The sequence below is a fragment of the Gracilinanus agilis genome, chromosome 6 (assembly GCF_016433145.1).
Source record: "Gracilinanus agilis isolate LMUSP501 chromosome 6, AgileGrace, whole genome shotgun sequence".
NCBI lineage: Eukaryota > Metazoa > Chordata > Mammalia > Didelphimorphia > Didelphidae > Gracilinanus > Gracilinanus agilis.
The window spans coordinates 111,013,932-111,037,189 of record NC_058135.1 but is presented as its reverse complement, the minus strand read 5'-3'; the positions used below and the strand labels follow the sequence as shown (position 1 = coordinate 111,037,189).

The 23,258-nt window shown below is 35.3% G+C and overlaps 1 protein-coding gene across 6 annotated transcripts in view; it reads left to right on the top strand.

Moving 5' to 3' along the window:
- Positions 1–23,258, top strand: part of RAPGEF2 (Rap guanine nucleotide exchange factor 2) — a 320,910-nt gene that overhangs the window by 288,684 nt on the left and 8,968 nt on the right. For 2 of the 6 annotated variants that reach the window (XM_044681463.1, XM_044681466.1), the window contains 16 exons: positions 316–423; positions 523–726; positions 836–944; positions 1,492–1,738; positions 4,837–4,994; positions 6,444–6,684; positions 8,195–8,578; positions 10,127–10,338; positions 10,440–10,563; positions 11,267–11,290; positions 12,385–12,608; positions 15,495–15,707; positions 17,794–17,946; positions 18,655–18,729; positions 20,885–21,110; positions 22,481–23,043. In XM_044681463.1, coding sequence (XP_044537398.1) covers positions 316–423; positions 523–726; positions 836–944; positions 1,492–1,738; positions 4,837–4,994; positions 6,444–6,684; positions 8,195–8,578; positions 10,127–10,338; positions 10,440–10,563; positions 11,267–11,290; positions 12,385–12,608; positions 15,495–15,707; positions 17,794–17,946; positions 18,655–18,729; positions 20,885–21,110; positions 22,481–23,043 — 3,265 coding nt within the window. Of the gene's footprint in view, positions 1–315; positions 424–522; positions 727–835; positions 945–1,491; positions 1,739–4,836; positions 4,995–6,443; positions 6,689–8,194; positions 8,579–10,126; positions 10,339–10,439; positions 10,564–11,266; positions 11,291–12,384; positions 12,609–15,494; positions 15,708–17,793; positions 17,947–18,654; positions 18,778–20,884; positions 21,111–22,480; positions 23,044–23,258 lie in introns of those variants that run through there. The other 4 variants (XM_044681464.1, XM_044681467.1, XM_044681465.1 and 1 more) reach the window with 3 other exon arrangements.

Sequence of the window (23,258 nt, the reverse complement as noted above, 5' to 3'; positions counted from 1 at the left end):
TGTTAAATTTTATTTTATTTTTTTATATGATGACATTTTTATTTCCAATAGAGTCTTATAAATACTTATAAATATAATCCACAGAAACAAAAAATATCTTGCGGAATCCTCAACCATTCTAAATGAATAAATAAGTTCTGAGACCAAAGTTTTGAGAACCATTGTCTTAGAGCACAGTATAAATGAGTATTCACTCCAAGTTGAGTAACTGTAAGATTTTGTTAAATTTTAAAATGAGCATCTGGAGGTTTTTCTGAGAATAATGTTAAAACTTATTAAGGAGGAAAACTTACTGAAGAATAAATTGACTTACAGGTTACACGGGTAGTGTTGTTGTGGGTGAATAATCACTTCAATGACTTTGAAGGGGATCCTGCCATGACTCGGTTTCTAGAAGAGTTTGAAAACAATTTGGAGAGAGAGGTGAGATGAATGATTTTCCTATGACTGTTTCAAGTATTCCTTTTTTGCCAGCAAAGTTAATCTCTTTACATTTATGCAACCTCTTTTGAACTCTTGCAGAAAATGGGTGGACATCTGAGGCTATTAAATATTGCCTGTGCAGCTAAAGCCAAGCGGAGATTGATGACACTCACAAAGCCTTCGCGGGAAGCTCCTTTGCCTTTCATTTTGCTTGGAGGTTCTGAGAAGGGATTCGGTATCTTTGTGGATAGCGTGGATTCAGGTAGCAAAGCAGCAGAAGCAGGCTTGAAGCGTGGGGACCAGGTATGCTAAAATGAACTTTAGCTTGAATATCAGAATCCTTTTTTCCTAATTAAATGAATGTATTTGCTTGTAGGATCACAGATGATACATTTTATCATTTTATTTTCAGATTTTAGAGGTAAATGGTCAAAATTTCGAAAACATTCAGCTCGCAAAAGCTATGGAAATTCTGAGAAATAATACACATTTATCTATCACTGTGAAAACCAATTTATTTGGTAAGTGTTCCCAATGTCCCCTTTTACTTTTTTTTAAAAAAAAATTATCTTTGACTTTTGTTTTGTTCTGTTTTTTTAACAAAGAGGGGAATTACTCTTCTAAAGATTTTTTCAGACATAACTACCATAATGATTTCCATTTATGCTAACAAATCTCATGGCTTTACTTTTAAAGAACAGCCTGTAGGAAAGCCTAGAATAAAAAGGTATATGAAATATGCTGAACTGAGCAAAATGGTGAGAGTATGTATTTATTTTCCTAAGGAATATTGGAAATGTGCCGCTCCTGTGTTAAAGGCTAAGTGGTCCCAAATCGAGAGGGTCCTGCCTTGGGTAATAGTGCCCCAGGTAGCATTAGCCTAGAGAGAGCAGCATAGCACTGGATAGCATTAACCTTACCCATTCATAAGGATGGAATTGTTACTGTTTCCTTCGAATCCTTGCCAACCATCTTCCCCAGCCATGTTACCTTTTCCCAGAGGAGTTGTGCATGAGGGCTTGAGATCTCACAGCTGATGTGGTTTGGGTTTTGTTCCTTTCTCTACAGTGTTTAAAGAACTTTTAACACGATTATCAGAGGAGAAAAGAAATGGTGCCCCACATCTCCCCAAGATCGGAGACATTAAAAAGGCCAGTCGCTACTCCATCCCAGACCTTGCAGTGGATGTGGAGCAGGTGATAGGACTCGAAAAAGTGAATAAGAAAAGCAAGGCAAACACGGTGGGGGGAAGGAACAAGCTCAAAAAGATCCTCGACAAGACTCGGATCAGTATTTTGCCACAGAAACCATATAAGTAAGTGCCAGGGTTTTAATTTTCTACACAAATGATACCCTAATCTGTATCAGGAAGTATGGAGCAACTTTCAAATAGTTTTATGGACACATGGGTGAATTCTTAGTGTTCACATTAGCAGAGTTGATGTATTCCTAGATCTCATCTCTGAGACAGCCACTAGAGAGATAAAGAAAATAAATCATTTGTTTCCCTCTCTTCCCAACCCTCCCATCCCGACCCCTCCAGTTAGTTCACTCATGTGCCTTTTTTTTTTTTCTAAAGTTAAAGGTGACTAGAATGGCATCTTGGTATACTGACTAGGGGTCTGGCCTTAGAGTCAGTCAAGTCCCATCTATACAATGCTAGCTGTGAGAATGGGCCAATCCCTTCACTTTTTAATGCTCTGATCAGCCTTCTAAGAGTATAAGTTGCAGGGCCATTGTAGATTGCATTGGAAAAGGGAATTTCTGAACTTCAAATTCCTGGTACCAATGGAATCATGAGTATTTAAAAACAAACAAACAAACAAAAAACAGCTTTGTTTTGTGGATTTCTCATTTGGGCTTTTTAAAATGAAAACTTTGCTGGGATATATGGGAAGGTGGGGGGCCTCTCCTGTGTCTAATCTGTGCATTTAGAAAAATAAAAATGAAATGTATATAATTTTTATTTTAATTTTTAAGATATAATATTTATATATTTAAAACTGCCTTAGTGATCAGTTTTTTTCTCTGAAGGTAGACATACAAATCTTTAAACTATAGTTGTTGTTATATATAATATTCTATTAATTATAAATCATAAAACTACATAAATAATTATGAAATAATTGAGTATAATATGTCATATTCTCTTGGTTCTGTGCATTTCACTCTTCACAGTTGCATGGAAGTCTTTCCATATTATTACAAAATTAACTTGTCCATCATCTTGTATTGAATCACAATCATATGCCACAACTTCCTTAGCTATTCCCCAACTGATGGGCATCCCTTCAATTTCCAGTTCTTGCTACCACAAAGAGAATTGCTATAAATTTTTTAATTTAATATTAGTATTATCAATATCAAATTAATTATTAACATCAATGATTACATATATTATTATATTAAATTATATAATATATTTAAATATTATATATAATATTAAATATTTTTAAAACAAAATTAACTTTATAGGAAGAAGCTCAAGTCATTCTGGGTAGCTCAGATTTTTTTTTTATTATTAAAGATTAGATTGAACTTTAAAGTGTTCTTTAATGACTAGAGTACTTAATTTTAACTTCTGAAGTAATTTGGTGTTACAGTAGATAATAAAGCACTCCCTGGGCTTGGAATCAGGAAGATCTGAGTTCAAATCTGCCTTGAATTTAGCTAGCTGTGTAACCATGGGCAAGTCATTTAACCTGTGTTTGTTTTATTTCCACAACTGTAAAATGGGGATAATAATACCACCAATTTCTTAGTGCTGTGGTAAAGATCAAATAAGATGATATTTGTAAAATTCTTAGTGCCTGGCATACAGTATGGTCATATAAATACAGATTTCCTTCCCCCTCTTTTATTGGAAATATTCTAAAATATATTATGCATGTACTGTTCTTTGGCTTAACTTTTAAAGACATTGTATCAAGGTATAGCTTTCTGTCTAATCCTCCCTATTCCCCCAATAGCCCCTCTTCCTTTTAATTAGCCCCTCAATCCCTAACCACACACAGTACAGCTTTCACATTCCTTCCAGGGTAACCCAGAAAATTCATTACTTCTCAGGGGCAGTTCTGTGGATTTGAACAACATCTCCTTTATAATCTGGTTCTTTAAAACCATAAAGCAGCAGATGAAACAATGGTCACAGGGGGGCCAGCATCAGATGAAGAGTTCCTTTTTGCTACTTTCTTCTCTCTGCCCTGCCTCTTTCATACTCATCTCTGCTGTCTTCTCTTTTAGCTTTATCTTAGTAGGTGCTTGATAAAGTGCTCATTCGGTAAAATATATGTCCCAAATTAGCTTAATAGATTAACTTTTTTACATAATGCTTCAAGATTCTTGCTTATGTTAATTAATTCTTCCTAATTTCCAAGTATTAGTGGAAAATCTCTAAGAAATATACCTGGTGACCTACAAATTCAATGTTCTTATTGGTTTTGATAGTGTGATCCCAAATAGAAAAATTATACAGGGCCATTCTTCCTTCCCTAGTTATCTGGAATTGGCTAAAGTCTTTAGAAATAGAGACATTTTTGCCTGGTTCTCCACAGAATATTAATAAAGTAATAAAAAGTCTTATTTATGGGCAGAGATGTGAAGTGAAAAGATTTCAGTGGATTTAATTTTTTTCAGAATCCAGGAAGTTTCATTGTGCATCCCTCTGCTATTCTTCAGTGCATAATTAGCAAAGTGATAGGTATATTCTGTCCATGAATTATAGTAGAATTTCTTACACTAACATTTTTGGCAATATACTTTCTTTCCTAAGGGATAACTCGAGAAAACTAATTTGTGACTTTCTGGATCATCTTCTCTTCCCTCTTAATTGTCTTCAAATCCTTTATTTCTTTTGGATAGAATGAGTTATAAAGCAGTTCAGTGAGCAGATGTAAAAGTATTTCGTTTGCCAATTGAAACTCAACAGATATTTCTAATGAGTTTTTCCTCGAGTCAATTCCACTCAGTTACCAAACCATACCTTTTCCTGACTATTGTGTCATTTTGAGACATTTGCTGCCAATACCAGACATTTTTTGGTAGTATTAAATAGTTAGAATGATAATAACATTTATTGAAGAGAGAGACAGAGACAGAGAGACAGAGTGTGTGTGTGTGTGTGTGTGTGTGTGTGTGTGTGTGTGTGTGTGTGTCCGTCTATCCTTCTGGTTGAGGAGAATTCATTCTCAGAGAATCATCATGTCCTATAGCCTGAAAAATTGCAAATTCTGTTAGATCTAAAGACTACTCTATTAGATGTAATGACTGGATTAAGTGTATGTGTTTATTACAAGTAGATTTTTGTTGTTGTTCTAGTTCTCAAGAGTGGATGTGGCATATCTGATGGCTCATAAAAACTGACATCATTTTGAACTTGCTGATATACTATTTGCTATTTTATTTCTTGCTCAGTGATATTGGAATTGGCCAGTCTCAGGACGACAGCATTGTAGGATTACGGCAGACAAAGCACATCCCAACGGCATTACCTGTCAGTGGAACCTTATCATCTAGTAATCCTGATTTATTGCAGTCACATCACCGCATTTTAGATTTCAATACCACTCCAGGTGAGCACTATGTTATTTATCTTTTGTTTCTGCACTATCTATCCCTTCTTTTAATTTTTTAAAAGAACTTTTGGGTATTAACAGATAAGAGAACTTAGCTCATTTGAAAAGTTTCTTAAGCAGATGATCATGTCTTTTCTTAGGGGGAAATATATATCAGGCTCTTATGGTTCTAAGTACTATTCTCTTTTTTTTCCAAATTAAATTTCAAATACCATCATGTTGCTATTCCTTTCCTTAAGAGCTATTTAGTTGTTGAAGAAGATGAAAAAATGTTAATTATAAGTTAGATTACTAGGATTATGTATTAATTTTATGGTTAATGACTTCCATTATTATATTGATATTTTATTATAGTATTACCTGTTGCCTTATATATATATATATGTATATATATATATTATAGTATAACCTGTTATCCTTAACCTTTTTTTGTGTGTATCCTGGACCTCTTTGGCATTCTGGTGAAATCTACAAATCCCTTTACAAAATAATGTTTTAAAAATGAATGCAATATAATTACAATTGAAATAAAGGATTGCAACTGAAATAAATCTGTAATTCTTTTCTCATATAAGTTCATGAAATTGTTGGTCTGTTCACAGACTCTCTGTGGTTCTGTAGATCCCAGATCCCCTACTTTACATATTAAAGGGCTCTCCCTCTCCTATTTGTGTTTTATTCTACTTTGCCCCAGAAGGAAGATCATTTCATGTACCCTCCCTCTACCTCCCACCTTCTCCAAACTTCCCCAACCACCACCACCACCAGTATTTAGCCTATAGTATCCTGATAATACCTTTTCAGGCTATAAATAATATCTCCTTTCTTAAATCTCCCATATAACTCCAGTTGGATCATTTTTATGTAGCAATATGTATTTTATTTTTGTGTTTTGTTTCATCCTCCCTGTTAGGCTACAAGCGTTTGGGGAATAGAGACTATATCCTGCTTTATCTTTGTAGTCCCAGGGTCTACAATAGTGCTCAGTATATAGTAGATGTATTAACTGTATGCTGAATAGAATCAACTAAAGTAAATTGTAGTGGGCCATATTATGAAAAATAAAATAGTGATTTGTACTTTAGATATTTATTCTCATTAGGATGATTTAAGTTTGTTGAGCCAACATGACCATCATTCCTTTGATAATGACGTGATGATCCTTGCCTTATCCTCTGAAGCACAATTTCATTCCTTTCTTGAGTTACTTGACTTTGATTCAAAGTGTGTCTTCTTGCTTAGAAGTCATTGGCATATCTTTCAGGGAAATATTCTAGAATTTGTGTATCTTTCATCTGCATAGAGATCAAGTCATGACTTAGGGAAAGCTCAAGTTGAGGGAAGAAGAAAAAAAGTATGGCATTATTGATCATTATTCAAGTTTTCAGGTCTTCTCTTTTCAGTGGACTCCAAATTGTATCCCTGTATTTCTTTTTTTTCCTTTAGATTTACCAGACCAAGTTTTAAGGGTTTTTAAGGCAGACCAGCAGAGCCGCTACATCATGATCAGCAAGGACACGACAGCAAAGGAAGTGGTCATTCAGGCCATCAGGGAATTTGCTGTGACTGCCACACCTGATCAATACTCCTTGTGTGAGGTCTCTGTTACTCCTGAGGGAGTAATTAAACAAAGAAGACTCCCAGATCAGCTTTCCAAACTGGCTGACCGAATACAACTGAGTGGAAGGTAGACAATCATAGAATACATGATATCTTTTTTTTTTCCTTCAAGGGTTATTTTTAAATTACTTTACTTGCTCCAAAATGACTTAGGGTAGTCATCCATGATTATAGAGTTGGCTTTTCACTCTAATTCCCTTCCTTTCCAGTTTTCAGAGAGATGTTTGGAATGGAGTAGTCTAATAAATGAATATATTTACTATCCCTTCCCCCTCTTTTTTTTTAAACAGCCTTCCTCCCCCAGGAATTGTTTTATAACTAATAAAATAAATCAATTGCACATTCTATGGTGTTCTTTTGACATAAATAATTACTTGCCCTGGGAAAATGTGCAAATGGCAAGACTGATTTCAATGCATAATCCAAGAAGGGCACCCAATATTCCATATCCACTTCTTCTCTTTAGGGAAAGTGCCCTGGGAAAACTTCTGTCTCATAAATCCATGAAACACATGAATAGTTTCATTTTTTAACAATATGACATATTAACCCTGTCATTTCTGAAGCTAAGCATTCAGCTAAATTCCTACAAGGAAACAAGAAATATGGCTGAGTGAAAAGAATTCCTAGAAGTAAGAAATCCAAAGTTTTAGCTTTATTAATAACTAGTCAGATAATTAATGTGAGTCTCAGTTTCCACACTTAAATAATGGGGGTGGTTATAATAATACTTGACCTTTGATATGGCCTTGTACATTACAAAGGGCTTCATATACATTATTTTAATTGGTGTAATAAGAACTTGCTGCACCTTCCTTAGAGGTTTGTTCTCAAGCCATTGAAGATTTGCTATCTTCTTGTCCTTAGAGAATCTATACTATAGAGGCTTTGTATTTCAATAAAATAAAATAAACCTGAGTTCATCTCAGGTGAAATTCATTCATATTAAATTCTGCCTATTGTCATATAGTAAGATTCTGGCCTTTGAGGCAGAGATGATAATTACCTGCCCCTCTGTACAATACTCCTTGGAGATCTTAGTTTCATTCTCATTCATCAGTTGAGAAAAGGGGAAACAATAGAGGAGCTCAAAGAAAATCCTAGTGCCAGAATGCCTCTTGCTTTGGATGCAAAGGCAAGGAAAAGTGCTTTAAATCTTGTTTACTACCCTATGGTCAGAACATTCTTTCCAGCTGAGAAAACTAGAATGAGGCCCATGGAGATTCACTTCCAAAGCTTTCCTGCCTCCTTTCCCAGAGCCCTTAACCTTGGTTCATTTGAATGAGAATAACTTTCAATTACATTAGGAGAGAAAGTAATAGAGGAAAGTAAGTAAAGGAAAAAGAAATGGGGCGAAGGAGGGTAATTGCAAAAGAAATTCAATTTGACTTATTAGTAAAAATTGTTACCAGTGTCTATAAGGCACCATTTCCTGGTGGGTGAGAAAATGGGCATATTTACTTCTGGAGTTGGACCTTGTTGTCAAGAGTCCCAGATGAATTTTCATTGGAATCCTTTCATAAATTACTGAATTAATCTTTCCAAAGATTTTTGCATTGACATTTTGTTTCACATAGGTATTATCTGAAAAACAACATGGAGACAGAAACCCTTTGTTCAGATGAAGATGCCCAGGAGTTGTTGCGAGAAAGTCAGATTTCATTATTACAGCTCAGCACCGTTGAAGTCGCTACGCAACTCTCTATGCGGAATTTTGAACTTTTTCGTAACATCGAACCCACAGAATACATTGATGATTTGTTTAAGCTCAAATCAAAAACTAGCTGTGCAAACCTAAAAAAATTTGAGGAAGTTATTAACCAGGAAACATTTTGGGTAGCATCTGAAATCTTACGGGAGACCAACCAGCTAAAGAGGATGAAGACGATTAAACATTTCATCAAGATAGCATTACACTGTAGGGAGTGCAAGAATTTTAACTCAATGTTTGCAATCATCAGGTAAGGAAATGAAGATGATTTTGTCTGTCTTCTGAGTCAATCCAGTTTATAAATTCAATCTAATTATCAAGCTGAAGTATCTAAAAGGATATTTGTAGCATAGCTTCCTCAGGTTTGAATGGGGAACTGAACAGGGGAGGGGAGGGGAATTTCAGGAACTGAACTACTGGACAGCTCTTTCTCTGTGCTTTGATCTTGAAGTAAATGATCTTATTAAAACAAATTTAAGATTTAGGCTTTGAAGACTTTGACTTCAGCCTGTGAGAAAACAGAAGGTGAATGGTATAATGCTCTCATAGTCTTCTAAGTAGAAGAATTTGCATACTGTAGAACTGACTCAAAATTGGAGATATTTCATGTCAGGATATCATTGACAAGATCATCACCATTATTATCATTATTAATGTTTCACTTATTTTATAGTATGTGAGCTGGGTGGCTCAGTGGGTAGAGAACTAAGCCTAGAGCCTGGATTCAAATCTGACCTCAGACACTTTTTAGCTGTGTAACCCTGGGCAAATCACTTAAAACTCTTTTGCCTAGCCCTAACTGTTCTTCTGCTTTGGAACCAATACTGAGTATTGCTTCTAAGACAGACAATCAGGGTTTAAAGAATTTTTAAAAAATTTGATTGCTTTTATTACAAAATATTTATTGATATAGATATATGCATATAGATCAATATCACTCTCAGATATTATTAACCTGAACTCCTACTCCTGTGCCTTCCAGTGCTGTGCAAGTAGCTCTAGGTTCTTTGAGCCATGCCATTTGAGCATTGTGATGTCATGGAATGAGTGCTAAACATGGAGCTAGTGGAGAGCTCAGTTGGAATCCTTACTCCAACTCTTATTGGCTATGTGATCCTAAACTTGTCATTTTACCACTGAGTCCTAGTTTCTTCATTTATTGAATTTTTATTGTTGCTCGGTTGTTTGTCATGTTAGACTCTTTGTTATCACATTGGGGTTTTCTTGGTAAGTGGTTTGTTGTGCTTTTCTACAGCTCATTTGACAGATGAGGAAACTGAGGTAAACAGGATTTGTTGACTTGCCCAGGATACCCAGGAATTAAGAGGCTGAGGCCAGATTTGAACTCAGGAAGATGAATCTTCCTGGCATTAGGACCAGTGCTGTATCCATCACACCATCTTGCTACCCTCATTTATAAGGATAATAATATTTCCACTTCTTTCTTTGCAAGCCTGATAGGAGGCCAGTGCTAAGTAAATGTTAAAATTATATAACATTATGAATTAACAAATTAGATAAGAGTATGTTGGAAACTTGTCACCAGAAATTGGCCACTAGGGGATGATTTTTTTTTCTTTTTTGGCCACAGCAACTCATAATACAGACTTCTACATGTTGGAAGGGTGCAAGGTTTGCCCTCACCAACTAGTACCCACATAATACCCACATAAATGTGGTTGCTTAAAAGATTTATTTTATACCTTATATCTGTCTGTATCTGTCTTCATACACTTCGTGTGCTATATACAGTCATTCTGAAGTGCCAGCTAATTTATCTTTTCCATTTATCTTCCAGTGGCCTAAACCTGGCACCAGTTGCAAGACTTCGAACTACTTGGGAAAAACTTCCCAGCAAATACGAAAAGTTATTTCAGGATCTCCAGGACCTGTTTGATCCCTCTAGAAACATGGCAAAATATCGCAATGTCCTAAACAGCCAAAACCTGCAGCCTCCTATTATCCCTCTTTTCCCTGTAATCAAGAAAGATCTTACATTCCTTCATGAAGGTAAATTGGAAATCTCATAGTTAAGTTTTTTTTCTTCTTGTGGAGAATTTAGGAACAAACATCCATCTGGATTCCTTTTTTTTTTCCCCTCTTAACTACAGGAAATGATTCAAAAGTGGATGGGTTGGTTAATTTTGAAAAGCTGAGAATGATTGCAAAAGAAATTCGCCATGTTGGTCGTATGGCTTCAGTTAACATGGATCCAGCCCTAATGTTTAGAACTAGGTATGTTTTTCACATTTCATAGCACATAATATATCTTGAAGGTCTTGTAGACTTCAAATTAAATTCAGAAAAAAATATGAACATTATATTAGCTCTTTAGCAGAAACTTTATTGGAACATGGTAAGCCCCTAGTATAAAGACCTTTAAAGAATAAAATTTCTGAAGTAGCATCAAGCACAGTTTATTATTTATTAACTTATATAGTTCACACAAGTTTGGAAGCTAAAACTTCAAAGGATGTTTTGTTGATTAAAAAATCCAAGTGACTTAATTGTTGATAAGATGATATTGTGGTTCTATACACAACCTGATGAATATAATTAATCCAGCTAAATCATTTGCTTTGTTTAAAAAAAAATCAAGTGGTTTTGGTTTTGGTTTCAAAATTTAAATGATATGACCAGCATTTCATTGATGGCATCTAAATTTAATCTCCTTAGGAAGACATTTTTTTTTTTCATTTAGAAGAATATAAGGACTATACTGTAGTTTTCCTACTTGGTATCATTTTGGTATACTTGTCATTTGAAATTAAAATAACTTTTGGTTAAGATGTATGTCTGAGATGATGCTATTAATGTTTGTGGGCTTCTAGAACACTTGCTTGTCCTGAGGTCTAATCCCTTCTTTCTGAGCTTGTGATCTTTCTCTATCTCTCTTTCTCTATACCCATGCATCAATCTTCATGGCTCTCACTTACAGGAAGAAGAAATGGAGGAGTTTGGGGTAAGTGGTTGGTAACAATGTCCAAAGATTTACATCCTACTCTGTCTGTTTGCATTTTTTTTCTGTCTGCTATTTGTGTTTTCTGATGCTTTAGCATTTTTTTTTCTTTTGTTAACCCCCATGCTCTGGCAGAATGTTAGATGACATACTGACATCATTTAATCCATTGGGGCTTTTGCTTTTGAGGTCATGAACATGAGAGCTGTGAAATAATTAACAATTACTTGGAGAAGAAATAGGGCAGATATACTTAAAAGCATCCAGAATGGCTTGATCCTTATATAATTGGTATGCCTTAGAATAATCCAAATGTGGGGGCTTAGAGGAAAAGGAAGATTTTGCCCTGGAAATTTTTATTTCTTTACTGCATTTAGAAATGAATATATATAAGATTGACCTCCAGATGTTAAAACTTAACATTTTTACAGCTCAACTAACTACTATTTTCATCCTATAAATCAATTCCTTTAAATTTTTTTATTTTTTAACAATTCGTATGCCAAATAGTTTTCATACATGTGTTCAAGTTTGCATGACTACTGTACTCATATTAACTTATTGATTGCATTACTTACAAAACCTTACCATGTCCCACCCAAAGAATAAGAAAAAAAAATGCAGCCATTAGTGATCACAGCTACTTTTACTTAAATTCTGTTGGAAATTCTAAAATGTTTATTTTCATTAACTATAGATGCCTAAAACAAAAAAAAAAATAGAGGTAAATTATAAATTGGAATTCCTCTACTATAGTTTTATATTTTTACATGAAAATTTAGAGAGATACTATTATCCCTTGCTAGCTTATATAAAAGAGCTAATTTGAATTCTCTTCTGGATGTCTGAATTGGGAGCAGACTAAATACCAGATAGATACCTACATAATTCTGCAGACGTAATTATTTTTAGCCATATCAGTTTTATTTTCTTTAGCCATATCCATCTACCTTTTATTAGCTCTTTGACTTACCGGAATGAGGCATGTAAGCTTTTCAATATAGATTTACATCCGTGCAACCCTTAGCATGTTTCTTATTAACTCAAGGAACTTTGTTTTAGAGTGAACTGCATTATCTTTTCTTTGTCTTCTCCAGGTCTCTCAGTCAAGGTAGTACAAATGCAGCAGTATTAGATGTCGCACAGACTGGCGGACACAAAAAGCGTGTTCGCCGGAGTTCCTTCCTCAATGCCAAAAAGCTATATGAAGATGCCCAAATGGCTCGCAAGGTTAAACAGTACCTGTCCAATTTGGATCTAGAAATGGATGAGGAGAGCCTTCAGACATTATCTTTGCAGTGTGAACCGGCAACTAACACCTGTGAGTTATTTTTCTTGTAAAGGAGAGCTCCTGGGAAGAATGGAAGTAAGACTACAAAACTGGGGTTGGCCCCTTTTAGGAATCAGGAAAGCAACAAAAAGTTTAGAAAGAAAAACAGAACATTTTGAGGGATCTTAGAAGTTTGGCTATATGCATTGTAATCTTTTTCAAGCCATGAAGTTTTATCTTTTGTTGAGGACTCATTTTGAGCGTTAAAATTTCAGTGTCAGGCTAAGAATTGGAGAAGTTATTTAATGAACGATTATTAGGATACTGTATTTTCTTTACTCTTCCTATATTTCATTTAAAAGGGTGTTTTGGAGGGATAAAGTTAAGGTTTTGTGGGAAATAAAGTAGTTAGCCATATCGTAGAATTTTTTGTTTTTTTATTTTATTTTTTACTGTGTGTAGCTAAATTGACATTAGGTAAAAGAAAAGGTCTGGCTTTGAAGATTTTATATAAAATTTGGCTCAGCTTTAGTTTAAGTAATTAATCAGTTAGTCCAGACTTTCAAACAATTACAAAAAGTTAAGTGGGTTACATAATGTGCTTGTCATCTTGCTCCCTACCAACACATATTCTGGTAGTATAATTAGTGAAATTAGCATTCTTTGCTCCCTGTCTGCCTAGATGAATTAGTTACTTATAAATTGAAAATAGCACTATTAGTTGAACTTAGCAAAGTCTGATGATATAAAAAATGGGTACCATTATTCGAAGAAATTGTGTTCTGTTTCCTCAAAATGTGTCAAAGATTTCCTTTAGGAGACAGAATTGTTTTTGGTTTATTCAATCACAAACTTTATTCAATCACAAATTTTTTTCTATTTGCTAAAGAGGATTTTTAAAAAAACATTTTAATGATTTCTAATATTACTTCACTTTCCAATAACCACTAGAATCCTCCTTTATATCAGAGTACAGATGTTCTCATTGATAGTGTATGATGTGGTGTGCCGCCTTCTTATCCAGAAGTGTGTGATCTGGAAAACCTCCCTAGGGGTCTGTCTGCAGGAACTGGCTCATACTAGATCTTGAGAGCAGTTTGTAAATTTTCAACATAGACATTTTTTGTTAAACCCTCATCTTCTGTCTTAGAAACAATACTGTGTATTTGTTCCAAAGCAGAATAGTATACGGTCTAGGCAATGGGGGTTACGTGACTTGCCCAGAATCATACAGATAGGAAGTGTCTGAGACCAAGTTTAAACCCTTCCATCTCAACCACCTAGCTGCCCCCAGTTATACATTTATACTTTAAAATTTGCAAATGGTACACATTAGGGCTTGATTTATTTTGTTGCTTTTCTGGGAAAGAGGTAGAGAAAATGTTAGTTATGCAAAGTCAAATTAAAAATGTGTTGGTGCCTACTTTTTTCTTTTCCTTTCTGGAAAACCTGCTGTTAGATATTTACCAGCAACACCCTGGACTTTCTATGGTGAAAATGGAATTTGTATTTCTTTTGCAGTCAGCATGCCCAAAACAAAATCCTCTCTTCCAAATTGTCCTATTATTGTTTAGGGCACCTCCAAAGTCCAAATCATTAGGCTTGGTGTCATCCTTAAATTTTCATTTGTACTCACCCCACCTCCATTCTGTTCTCTATTTTTGTCTCTATCTTCACAACATCTTGTATATGTCCTCCTTTCTCCACTCCCAATGCCATCTCTCTGCCACAGGCCCCCATCTCCTATCATCTATACTTTGACAGTGACCTCCTGCTTGGCTCTGGCCAAGTCTCTCCTCACTCCAATCTGCCTTCCTCTTCTGTACCTGCCAAAATTATTTTCCTAATTTAATAAGCCGTGCCTATATCACACATCTTCCTATTCTGTTGATGTCAGTGGCTTTCTGTTACTTGAAAGATCAAGTATAAAATGCTGTTTGTCTGACTTCTGATTTTGTCTTTTCAGTGGTTGCCCCCTGAGCCTGGAATGCTCTCTATCCTTGTCTCTGTCTCCCTCTATCTGTATCTGTCTCTTGCTGTCTATCTGTCTGTCTCTCTCCCCGCTCTGTCTTCCTATCTCTGTATCTCTCTGGCTGGCTGTTTGTCTGTCTGTCTTGCAGACCCTCTGGCTGGCTGGCTGTCTCCCTCCTCTGTCTTTCTGTCTCTCTCTCCCTCTGTCTGTCTATCTAACTATCTATGTACACCTCATAACTTCCTTGGCTTTCTTTAAGACTCTGCTCATTTCCTGCTTTTTTTGCCAAAATTACTTAAAAACAATGTTTATTTTTATAAGATAAATTAATATATTCTTTGGTGATAGAATAGGGGTGGGATTGAGCTTGTTTTTTGCCATTGGTTTAAGGAATTCCCAGGTCAGCAAATTCTTTCTCTCTCAATATAAATGGCACCTTCCCTGAAATTTATATTCTTTAAAAGTTACCTTGGAGCAACTAGGTGGCAGAGTGGATAAAACACCAAGCCTGGAGTCAGGAGGACCAAGCTTTGAGACCCTGGGCATGTCCCTACCCTGTTTACCTAGTCCTTATAATTTTTAATAAGACAGAAAAGAAAGACAGAAAAAAAAAAGATTTGCCTGAAGCACTGAGAAATGATTTGACTGAGCTCACAGAGTGTAAAAATATGAAATAAGACTTGAACCTTAGTCTTACTGTCCCCAGCTCTTGCACTCCCATACCACACAAATAATAAAGAAGTAAAAACTAGAGTAATCCATCAAAAATAATTTTATTTTCTGCTATTAGATATGTCCTTTAATGGTAAATATTTCTGAAATAAATATTTATTTTATTTTCTGCTATTAGATATGTCCTTTAATGGTAAATATTTCTGAAACAAATATTTTAAATAGTTATTAATACTTTGATTTCACCCTCCCCCCCCTCCTTTTTTTTTTTAAATGTACTTCAAAAAACATAGTACCTAAGAATCCTGGAGAAAAGAAGTCTGGCAAACCCGATACATCCCCGGTCGCTTCACGAGCAGGAACACAGCAGAAGGCACAGGCACAGCCACCACCGCAGCAGCAACCACCACCCCCAGCACACAAAATAAACCCTGGATTGCAGGTTCCTGCAGTTTCTCTCTATCCATCACGAAAAAAAGTACCTGTAAAGGATCTCCCTCCTTTTGGTAGGTGATGCACTCCATGTTGTAGTTGTGTTTTTTTCATATTTAGTAAATTTGCTCTACTCTGCTAGCATTGGCAAATTATTCTTATTTCTGAAAATTTATCAGGAATGCAATTTCTTAAAAGAATTTCAATAATCAATACTTTATATGATCATATGATCATTTACTTTTATTCTATTTTTTGATTGTCTTATTTGAAAATTTTTATTTAATTAATTTAGAGTATTTTTCTGTGGTTACATGATTCATGTTCTTTCCATCCCCCACCCGTAGCCAACAAGCAAGTCCACTGGATTTTACATGTGTCATTGATCAAGACCTATTTCCATATTAATAATATTTGCACTAGGGTAATTGCTTAGAGTCTACAACCCCAATCATGTTCCCATCAAACCATGTGTTCAAGCAGTTGTTTTTCTTCTGTGTTTCTGCTCCCACAGTTCTTTCTCTGAATGTGGGTAGCGTTCTTTTTCATAAGTCCCTCAGATCCTGGGTCATTGCATTGCTGCTAGTACAGAAGTCCATTATATTTGATTGTACCACAGTGTATCAGTCTCTGTGTACAGTGTTCTTCTGGTTCTGCTCCTTTCACTCTGCATCAGTTCCTGGAGGTCTTTCCAGTTCACATGGAATTCCTCCAGTTTATTATTCCTTTGAGCACAATAGTATTCCATCAGCAACAGATTCCACAATTTGTTCATTCATTTCCCAATCAAAGGAAATTCCCTCGTTTTCCAATTTTTTTGCTTCCACAAAGAGCGCAGCTATAAATATTTTTGTACAAGTCTTTCCTTATTATCTCTTTGGGGTATAAACCCAGCAGTGGTATGACTGGATCAAAAGGCAGACAGTCTTTTAAAGTCTTTTGGCAAATGCTTTTATTCTAAATGTTTCTAAATTTATTCTAAATGTGTCTTGCATTGTCAGCAGGTGGAAAAAAATTCATTTACTTTAAAAATTGTATATATTGTAGATTTTTCTAAATATTTATATTTTATCAAAAGCAAACAGTTACTTTGGGCATAAAATCATTTGTTCACATGCAAAGATTCCTGAAGGCAGCAATGAGCTGAATGTAGTAAAAGTTCTTAATACCATTATTTAACTTATTAGTCCTAATTTCTCTTTTTTTTAACCAATTTAATCCATTTTAGAATTGTATTTATTGGTTCTAATTAACAAACACTGAGGCTATGAAAATAAATAAGCAAGATAGTCTCTGCCTTCCAAAAGTTTATATTCTAATATGTAAGCAAACGCTTGTAAGGGAATGGTGGCCAGAAGGAATATTTTGGTAATATAAGTTGATTAGTCTTCTTAGAGCTTAAGAAGAAAACAGGTTGCCATTATATGTGAATATATAACTATATAAGGGAAATGTATTTGCGTCCAGGCTAGTGCTTATCACTCTTATCCAGAGTCCCAAGGTGGGAATTTGGAATGTTGGGTCGGAACTCAAGGTTGTAGCAAGGGAGCCCAGCAATGTGAAGATCCTCAAGAGAGTTGCCTCTTTGAGTCATCATCATTGTACAGGCTATGAATTAGTGTCTGCTGGTTTATGGGCAATGTGTGTTGGCACTGGCCCCTGGTTTTGGAGATTATGAAACTTGAGAATAAAAAAAATTAAGGAAGCACCCAATTACACACATTCTTCTTTAATGAAAGGAGCCCTAACCTTGGAATCATAAGAAGACTTAATTCCAATATTTGCCTTACCGTGTGACTGTGATTAAACTTCTCTAGCCCTTAGTTTTGTCTTCTGTAAAATGTGAATAATAGTACTCCCATTTCCTACTTCAAAAGTTTGTTGTGTTGAAGGTTCTTTTCTGAGTTCAGGAAGCAGAGGTACCTAATATATAGGAGTTACCACTATTTTCTACCGTACAACAACTTTGGACCCAAATTTAGGTTCTATGGATAACTTTCAAAATTTGGGAAAATTAAATTTTAACCGTTTCTTCTGAAGAGGCCATTTTATTTTATTAAAGCAAAGCACAAACAAGTAAAAGTAGTCTTATAACAAGAAAAATTGGAATTATTAATTTAACATAGTCTAATACAAGTTTGCTTTTCCTTATCTTGTTAGGTATCAACTCTCCACAAGCTTTAAAGAAAATTCTTTCTTTGTCAGAAGAAGGAAGTTTGGAACGTCATAAGAAACAAGCAGAAGATACGATATCAAATGCATCTTCACAACTCTCTTCTCCTCCAACTTCTCCACAAAGCTCTCCAAGAAAAGGTAGAATTTAATTATAATGGGTTTTTTGGTGTTGTGATTTTCTACAAAGGCTACCTGTTTCAGATATTACTAGTTATAATTTGCATTTTTTTAAAGTTGTGCAGTTTTGGTGTCTGTCAGGTTACTCTTTAGTGATTTAGTTATAATGTCTAGTCAATTCTACTCCTCCCTTTATTACTGTATTAGGAAATCACTTTAGAGCATTTTTTTTTTGAGAATTGGCCATTACTGCATTTTTTTACAGTTTCATTTGGTTCCAATCTATGACGAATTTTGTTTTTACAGAAATAGACAACCAATTTGGATTAATAAGCATTTCCTATGGAAGAATGGTTTAAAGAACAAACATTATATATCTTCCTGGTTTCCTTTTTCATCATATTAACTCAGGTCTTGATTTTTTTTTCCCTAAGGAGATAATATCTTTCATAATTCAAAATTATCCTGTGATTGAGTAGCAAGTAACCCTTTTCTGCCAGTTAACTCTTGAGGGCACTTTCTCCTCTTACATTTTTCAAAATAATACAGACATTAAACTAAAACCTAAAGACTTATTTGTCCATCTTAGAAAGGGAAAACAAGTATATTGACTTCACCGAATTGACACATGCCTGATGGCACTTGGGTGTCGAGAAGTTAAATCATCTACGCAGTCTCTAGTGTCTCTCTCATATAGGTGTCTAAACTCTCTTCTCATCCTGTTGTTAGGTGGCAGTGGCAATCAGCTGAGATCTTATGGCTCCAGACAGTCGGACCTAACCAGTTCCTCCTCTTCTCTTGGAAGTGAGAACAGTAACAAGAATAACAATGCACCACGGACCTATGGGATAGGTGGGGTTCATAGATCCAAAAGTGGAGTTGGAATAACAGAAATCATCTCACAAAATTGGATAGCCATTATTGAAGAGAATTGGGGAATCCCTTCAAATGTCCAATGCCCTCTGTAGTTAAATTTTTTTCCTAAAGTTCCTTTTTTCTTTTTCAATTTTGTTCTTTTTGAGGAGAATATACCATGAAGCCTTTCAAAATTTAGACCCAGTCTCAGATCTCAGTGTCATTGTTTTTAGTGAGCATTTTTAGGAATTGAATCATTTTTAAAAAAATTATCAAGACCTGTGCTTTTTTTGAAAAAGGAAGCTGGAAGTCTAAATGGAATGAGTAGATGGGGAAATTCTGTTTCAGAGTGCAATAAGCAACATAGTATAATGTAATATTCACAGAATTCACATCATTTGAATTTGAATTCTGACCCAGCCCTTGATTTTGCCATACTGATCCTGGCCAAGTCCATTGTTCTTTTTCAACCTTCCTTTCCTCATCTGTAAAATGGACATAAGTCACTAATGGGATTTTTTGGTTTGATTTGGTTTGGTTTGGTTTGATTTGGTGAGGAATGCACTTTGTAAGCAGAAATTGTCATTATGTTGCTTACAAATCTAATATTTTTAAATATTAGTGACAAATTTTTCACTTACTATTTATTATACATATATACATGTACATTTATATGTATGTGTATGCACACACATATATGTATATATTTCTATAAAGCTAAAATGTTTAAGTAGCATTAGCCTTAACAATGAGAAACATCAATTAGGTTGAAAAGATGGCAAAGTTACCTTCCAAATAAAAGTTTCATTAAAATGCATCCATAGCTTTATTTTTGCTGGCATTCAAAAGGATTTTTTTGGCAACTTAATAGGGGGTAATAGTGCAAATAATGACATGAATTAGGAATTTGCTGAAGAGTTTTTATAAGGGATACCATGTGTATGCAATATTAACCCTTAATTCAAAGTGTCTTTGTATAATTCATTTCTCATTAATATAGGACTGATGTAGATGATACTTCTAAAGGGTCAGAGGCAGTTGATGACAATACATTAAGATTGTTTTCCTAGAAGAGGTGGGGAGAGCAATTTGAGAAGAAAAGTGATCTTAAGTCAAAATCTAAATTTACCAGCTTGGGTCACAGTCAATAAAATATCGGGAATCACTTTTGAAATTTGGATCTTATAATATAACTTAAGGCTACGTGATTTCTATCCTGTGGAAGGCTGGAAAGATGAGAGATTTTAGTGACCAGATCCACTCTGAAGGATTGTGGTCAAAGGCTAGTTACAATGCCACTTAGCACCTTGGCTTTCTAGTATCATTACCCTCTATAGATCAATGGTTCAAAGGAAGAAATTTGGATCTGATCTGATGTTTTGCTCTGTACTGTTTAGACAAATTATGTTTAAATATCACAAATTTATTTTCAGATACAACTTTAACACTTTTATACCTTACCTTTTCATGACAGTTAAAAAATATGCTCTCATAGGTTAATTATTTTTGTTTACTATATTTCTATACTTTCGGAAATTGGACATGCATGAGCTACTCTGCATCTCTTATACAAAATATGGCCTACACAGAGTAGAGCATACCTGAAAATTGAATGATTGCATGTCACATTAAAAGTGACCCAAGTGGAAAATTGAAAGATAAATTTCTAATAAAGACAAAAATTTAAAAAACCCAAACATTTAAATTACATAAACATTTTATGGAATAGCTAACTTTATTTACATTTTAGAAATAATTTAAAATAATTCCTCTGTATCCCATTTCTTCTCAAAAGTCCCCCAATATGTACATTTTATAGCTGAAGAATTCAAGGCATTTCAAGTTATTCATTGGTGATACTCAGATTCCATTGCAGGTTCCTAGCTCAATTTTTAAAATATTGCTTTTCTGAACCCTTCATTGAGGAAGTCAACCTACATTTGACCTTTTTTGTCACTTTATCTCCATGCGTAAAACATGTTAATTTTTTTTCCTTCTGTTTACTGGTGTTCTTTTTCTATTTCTTTCCTTACATTTGGTGTTAGAACTCAAGTTCGTGTTATGCTTGTGGTCACTGATGAATGTGATTCTCTTTCCCATACAGGTTATACTTTGGCTCCTAGTGGCACTGTGGATAACTTTTCAGATTCTGGTCACAGTGAAATTTCTTCCCGATCTAGTATTGTCAGCAATTCTTCCTTTGACTCAATGCCAGTCTCACTGCATGATGAGAGGAGACAGCGGCATTCTGTCAGCATTGTGGAAACTAATCTAGGTATGGGCAGAATGGAGAGGCGAACTCTGCTTGACCCAGATCAGTATAGTTTAGGGTAAGATTCTTTTTATGCTTGCATTTTTAAAATTGTTTTTAAAGTTCACTTTCCTAATTTTATGAATTTTTCCTTAAAGTGGATTTCTTTTTTTCCATTCTTCAAGCTCTAATGAATTCATGTATTCACTGATAGAGTACTCACATTACTGATGCAAATTGCAACCCTTTCGTGCCTTTTCAGTCTGTATAATTCTTACCCATGCCTTTCTAGAAGTTTTCCAAAAAGGATCCAAAAGGGGTACCAATGCTTGACACATAGTAGGGCTTAATAAATTGTAGTGACTGACTGCCTCTGACTATCTATCCTTCCATCTATCTTGTCACTTGTTAAATGACCATCTCACCTTCATTTTCCATTTCTACATTTCTTCAGCTATTTTTAAAATACTGTTTCTCACACTCAAGAATCAGTAATACTCCATAGATCTACATATATCCATTATGCATCTTACCACTTTCTTTTGGATTATAATTTTTATTCTTCAGAGAATATCATGCTTTAAGTAAGATACCAGAGGGCAAGGGGGCCATTTTTTGTTTGTTTGTCTCTGTATCTGCTGTAGGTAGCACACTGCCTAAAATAAACCTAATAAATATTTGTAGAATTGAATTAGATTTTGATGTTAAAGAGATGGGTCTTTGCTATCCTGAGTAGTGTGATGTCATTGGGAGCACAATGCAATTTCTTAACTTAAATATAATTCAATCCTTTATCTTCCTTTAAAATTCTGGTTCCAGCTCATTAAAGCCTTCTGAATCTCCTATTCAAAATATACATAGAAGTGGGGTAATTTGACAAGCTGCCTATCTTGCCGAATGTCAAAGTCTAGGAGAGATTGTTTTTCATTCATTCCTTCTGTTTTTTTCCAATGTGGATGGTTAGAGCAATATCATTGTTGGTGTATATGCCAGAAAAATCTTCCTCTCTTCATTTTTTAAATCCCCACGCCATTCTAGAATACCTAGAAGAAGTTCTTCCCCAGGCCATTTTTATTAGCTTTTTAATAAGGTTGAAAGCCACAGTGAAGCTGATTTTCCTTGGTAGATATGGGTAACTTTAGAATCCATCTCGATTCTTTTTGATGAGATTGTTTCTTTAACCAGTCAATGTATCATTGGCCTTACGAGGCTGATGTTTCTTTGGAATGAGCACATTGCTGTCCTTTATAAATTTTTTTTTTCATGGTATTGACAAAAGGGGGAAAAAATCATATACAACTCTGGTTTCTCTGTTTTCTTGACTTTTCCTCCCTATTACCCTCCTCCCCAAGAAAAGGAGATTATTTTTCTGTTTGTATTTATTTTACTGAGGATTTCTAAAATTTGGGTTACTAGTTGTATTTTTTTTTTCCCATTCTTCCTACTCAGATCCTACGCACCAGTGTCAGAGACTCGGGGTTTATACGCCGGGGCTACAGTGATTTCTTCCCCAAGTACAGAAGAACTTTCACAGGACCAGGGAGACAGAGCTTCACTGGATGCAGCAGACAGTGGCCGCGGAAGCTGGACTTCTTGCTCAAGTGGTTCCCACGATAATATACAGACTATCCCGCACCAGAGAAGCTGGGAGACGCTTCCTTTCGGGCACGCTCATTTTGATAGTGCAGGGGATGGTGCAGCCTTGTGGGCTTCAGGTAGTCACATGGACCCGGTTCTGTTTCCTGATCATAGCACAAAATACAACAGACAGAATCAAAGTCGGGAGAGTCTGGACCAAGCCCAGTCAAGGGCGAGCTGGGCATCCTCAACCGGATACTGGGGAGAAGACTCAGAGGGTGACACAGGCACCATCAAACGAAGGGGTGGGAAGGATGTTTCCATTGAAGCGGAGACAAGTAGTATCACCTCTGTGACGACAGAAGAGACAAAGCCTGTCCCAATGCCCGCTCACATATCGGTGACATCAAATACTTCTGCGAAGGGTCTTATTGGTGAGTTGGAATTCTGTTTGAATCTTGACTTTATTTCCGAAAAAGGAGTCGGGAGAGAGGAGGTTATATATTTCTGGTGGAAATGTCCATGTTCAGAATTGCACAGTATAATCATTTAAAGAATTATGTCACTTTCAGAACTTTCATTTTAATCAGATTGTCTTAAAACTAAAATGAGTCCCAGACAACCTTTTGAGATCCTGATGTGATTCAGC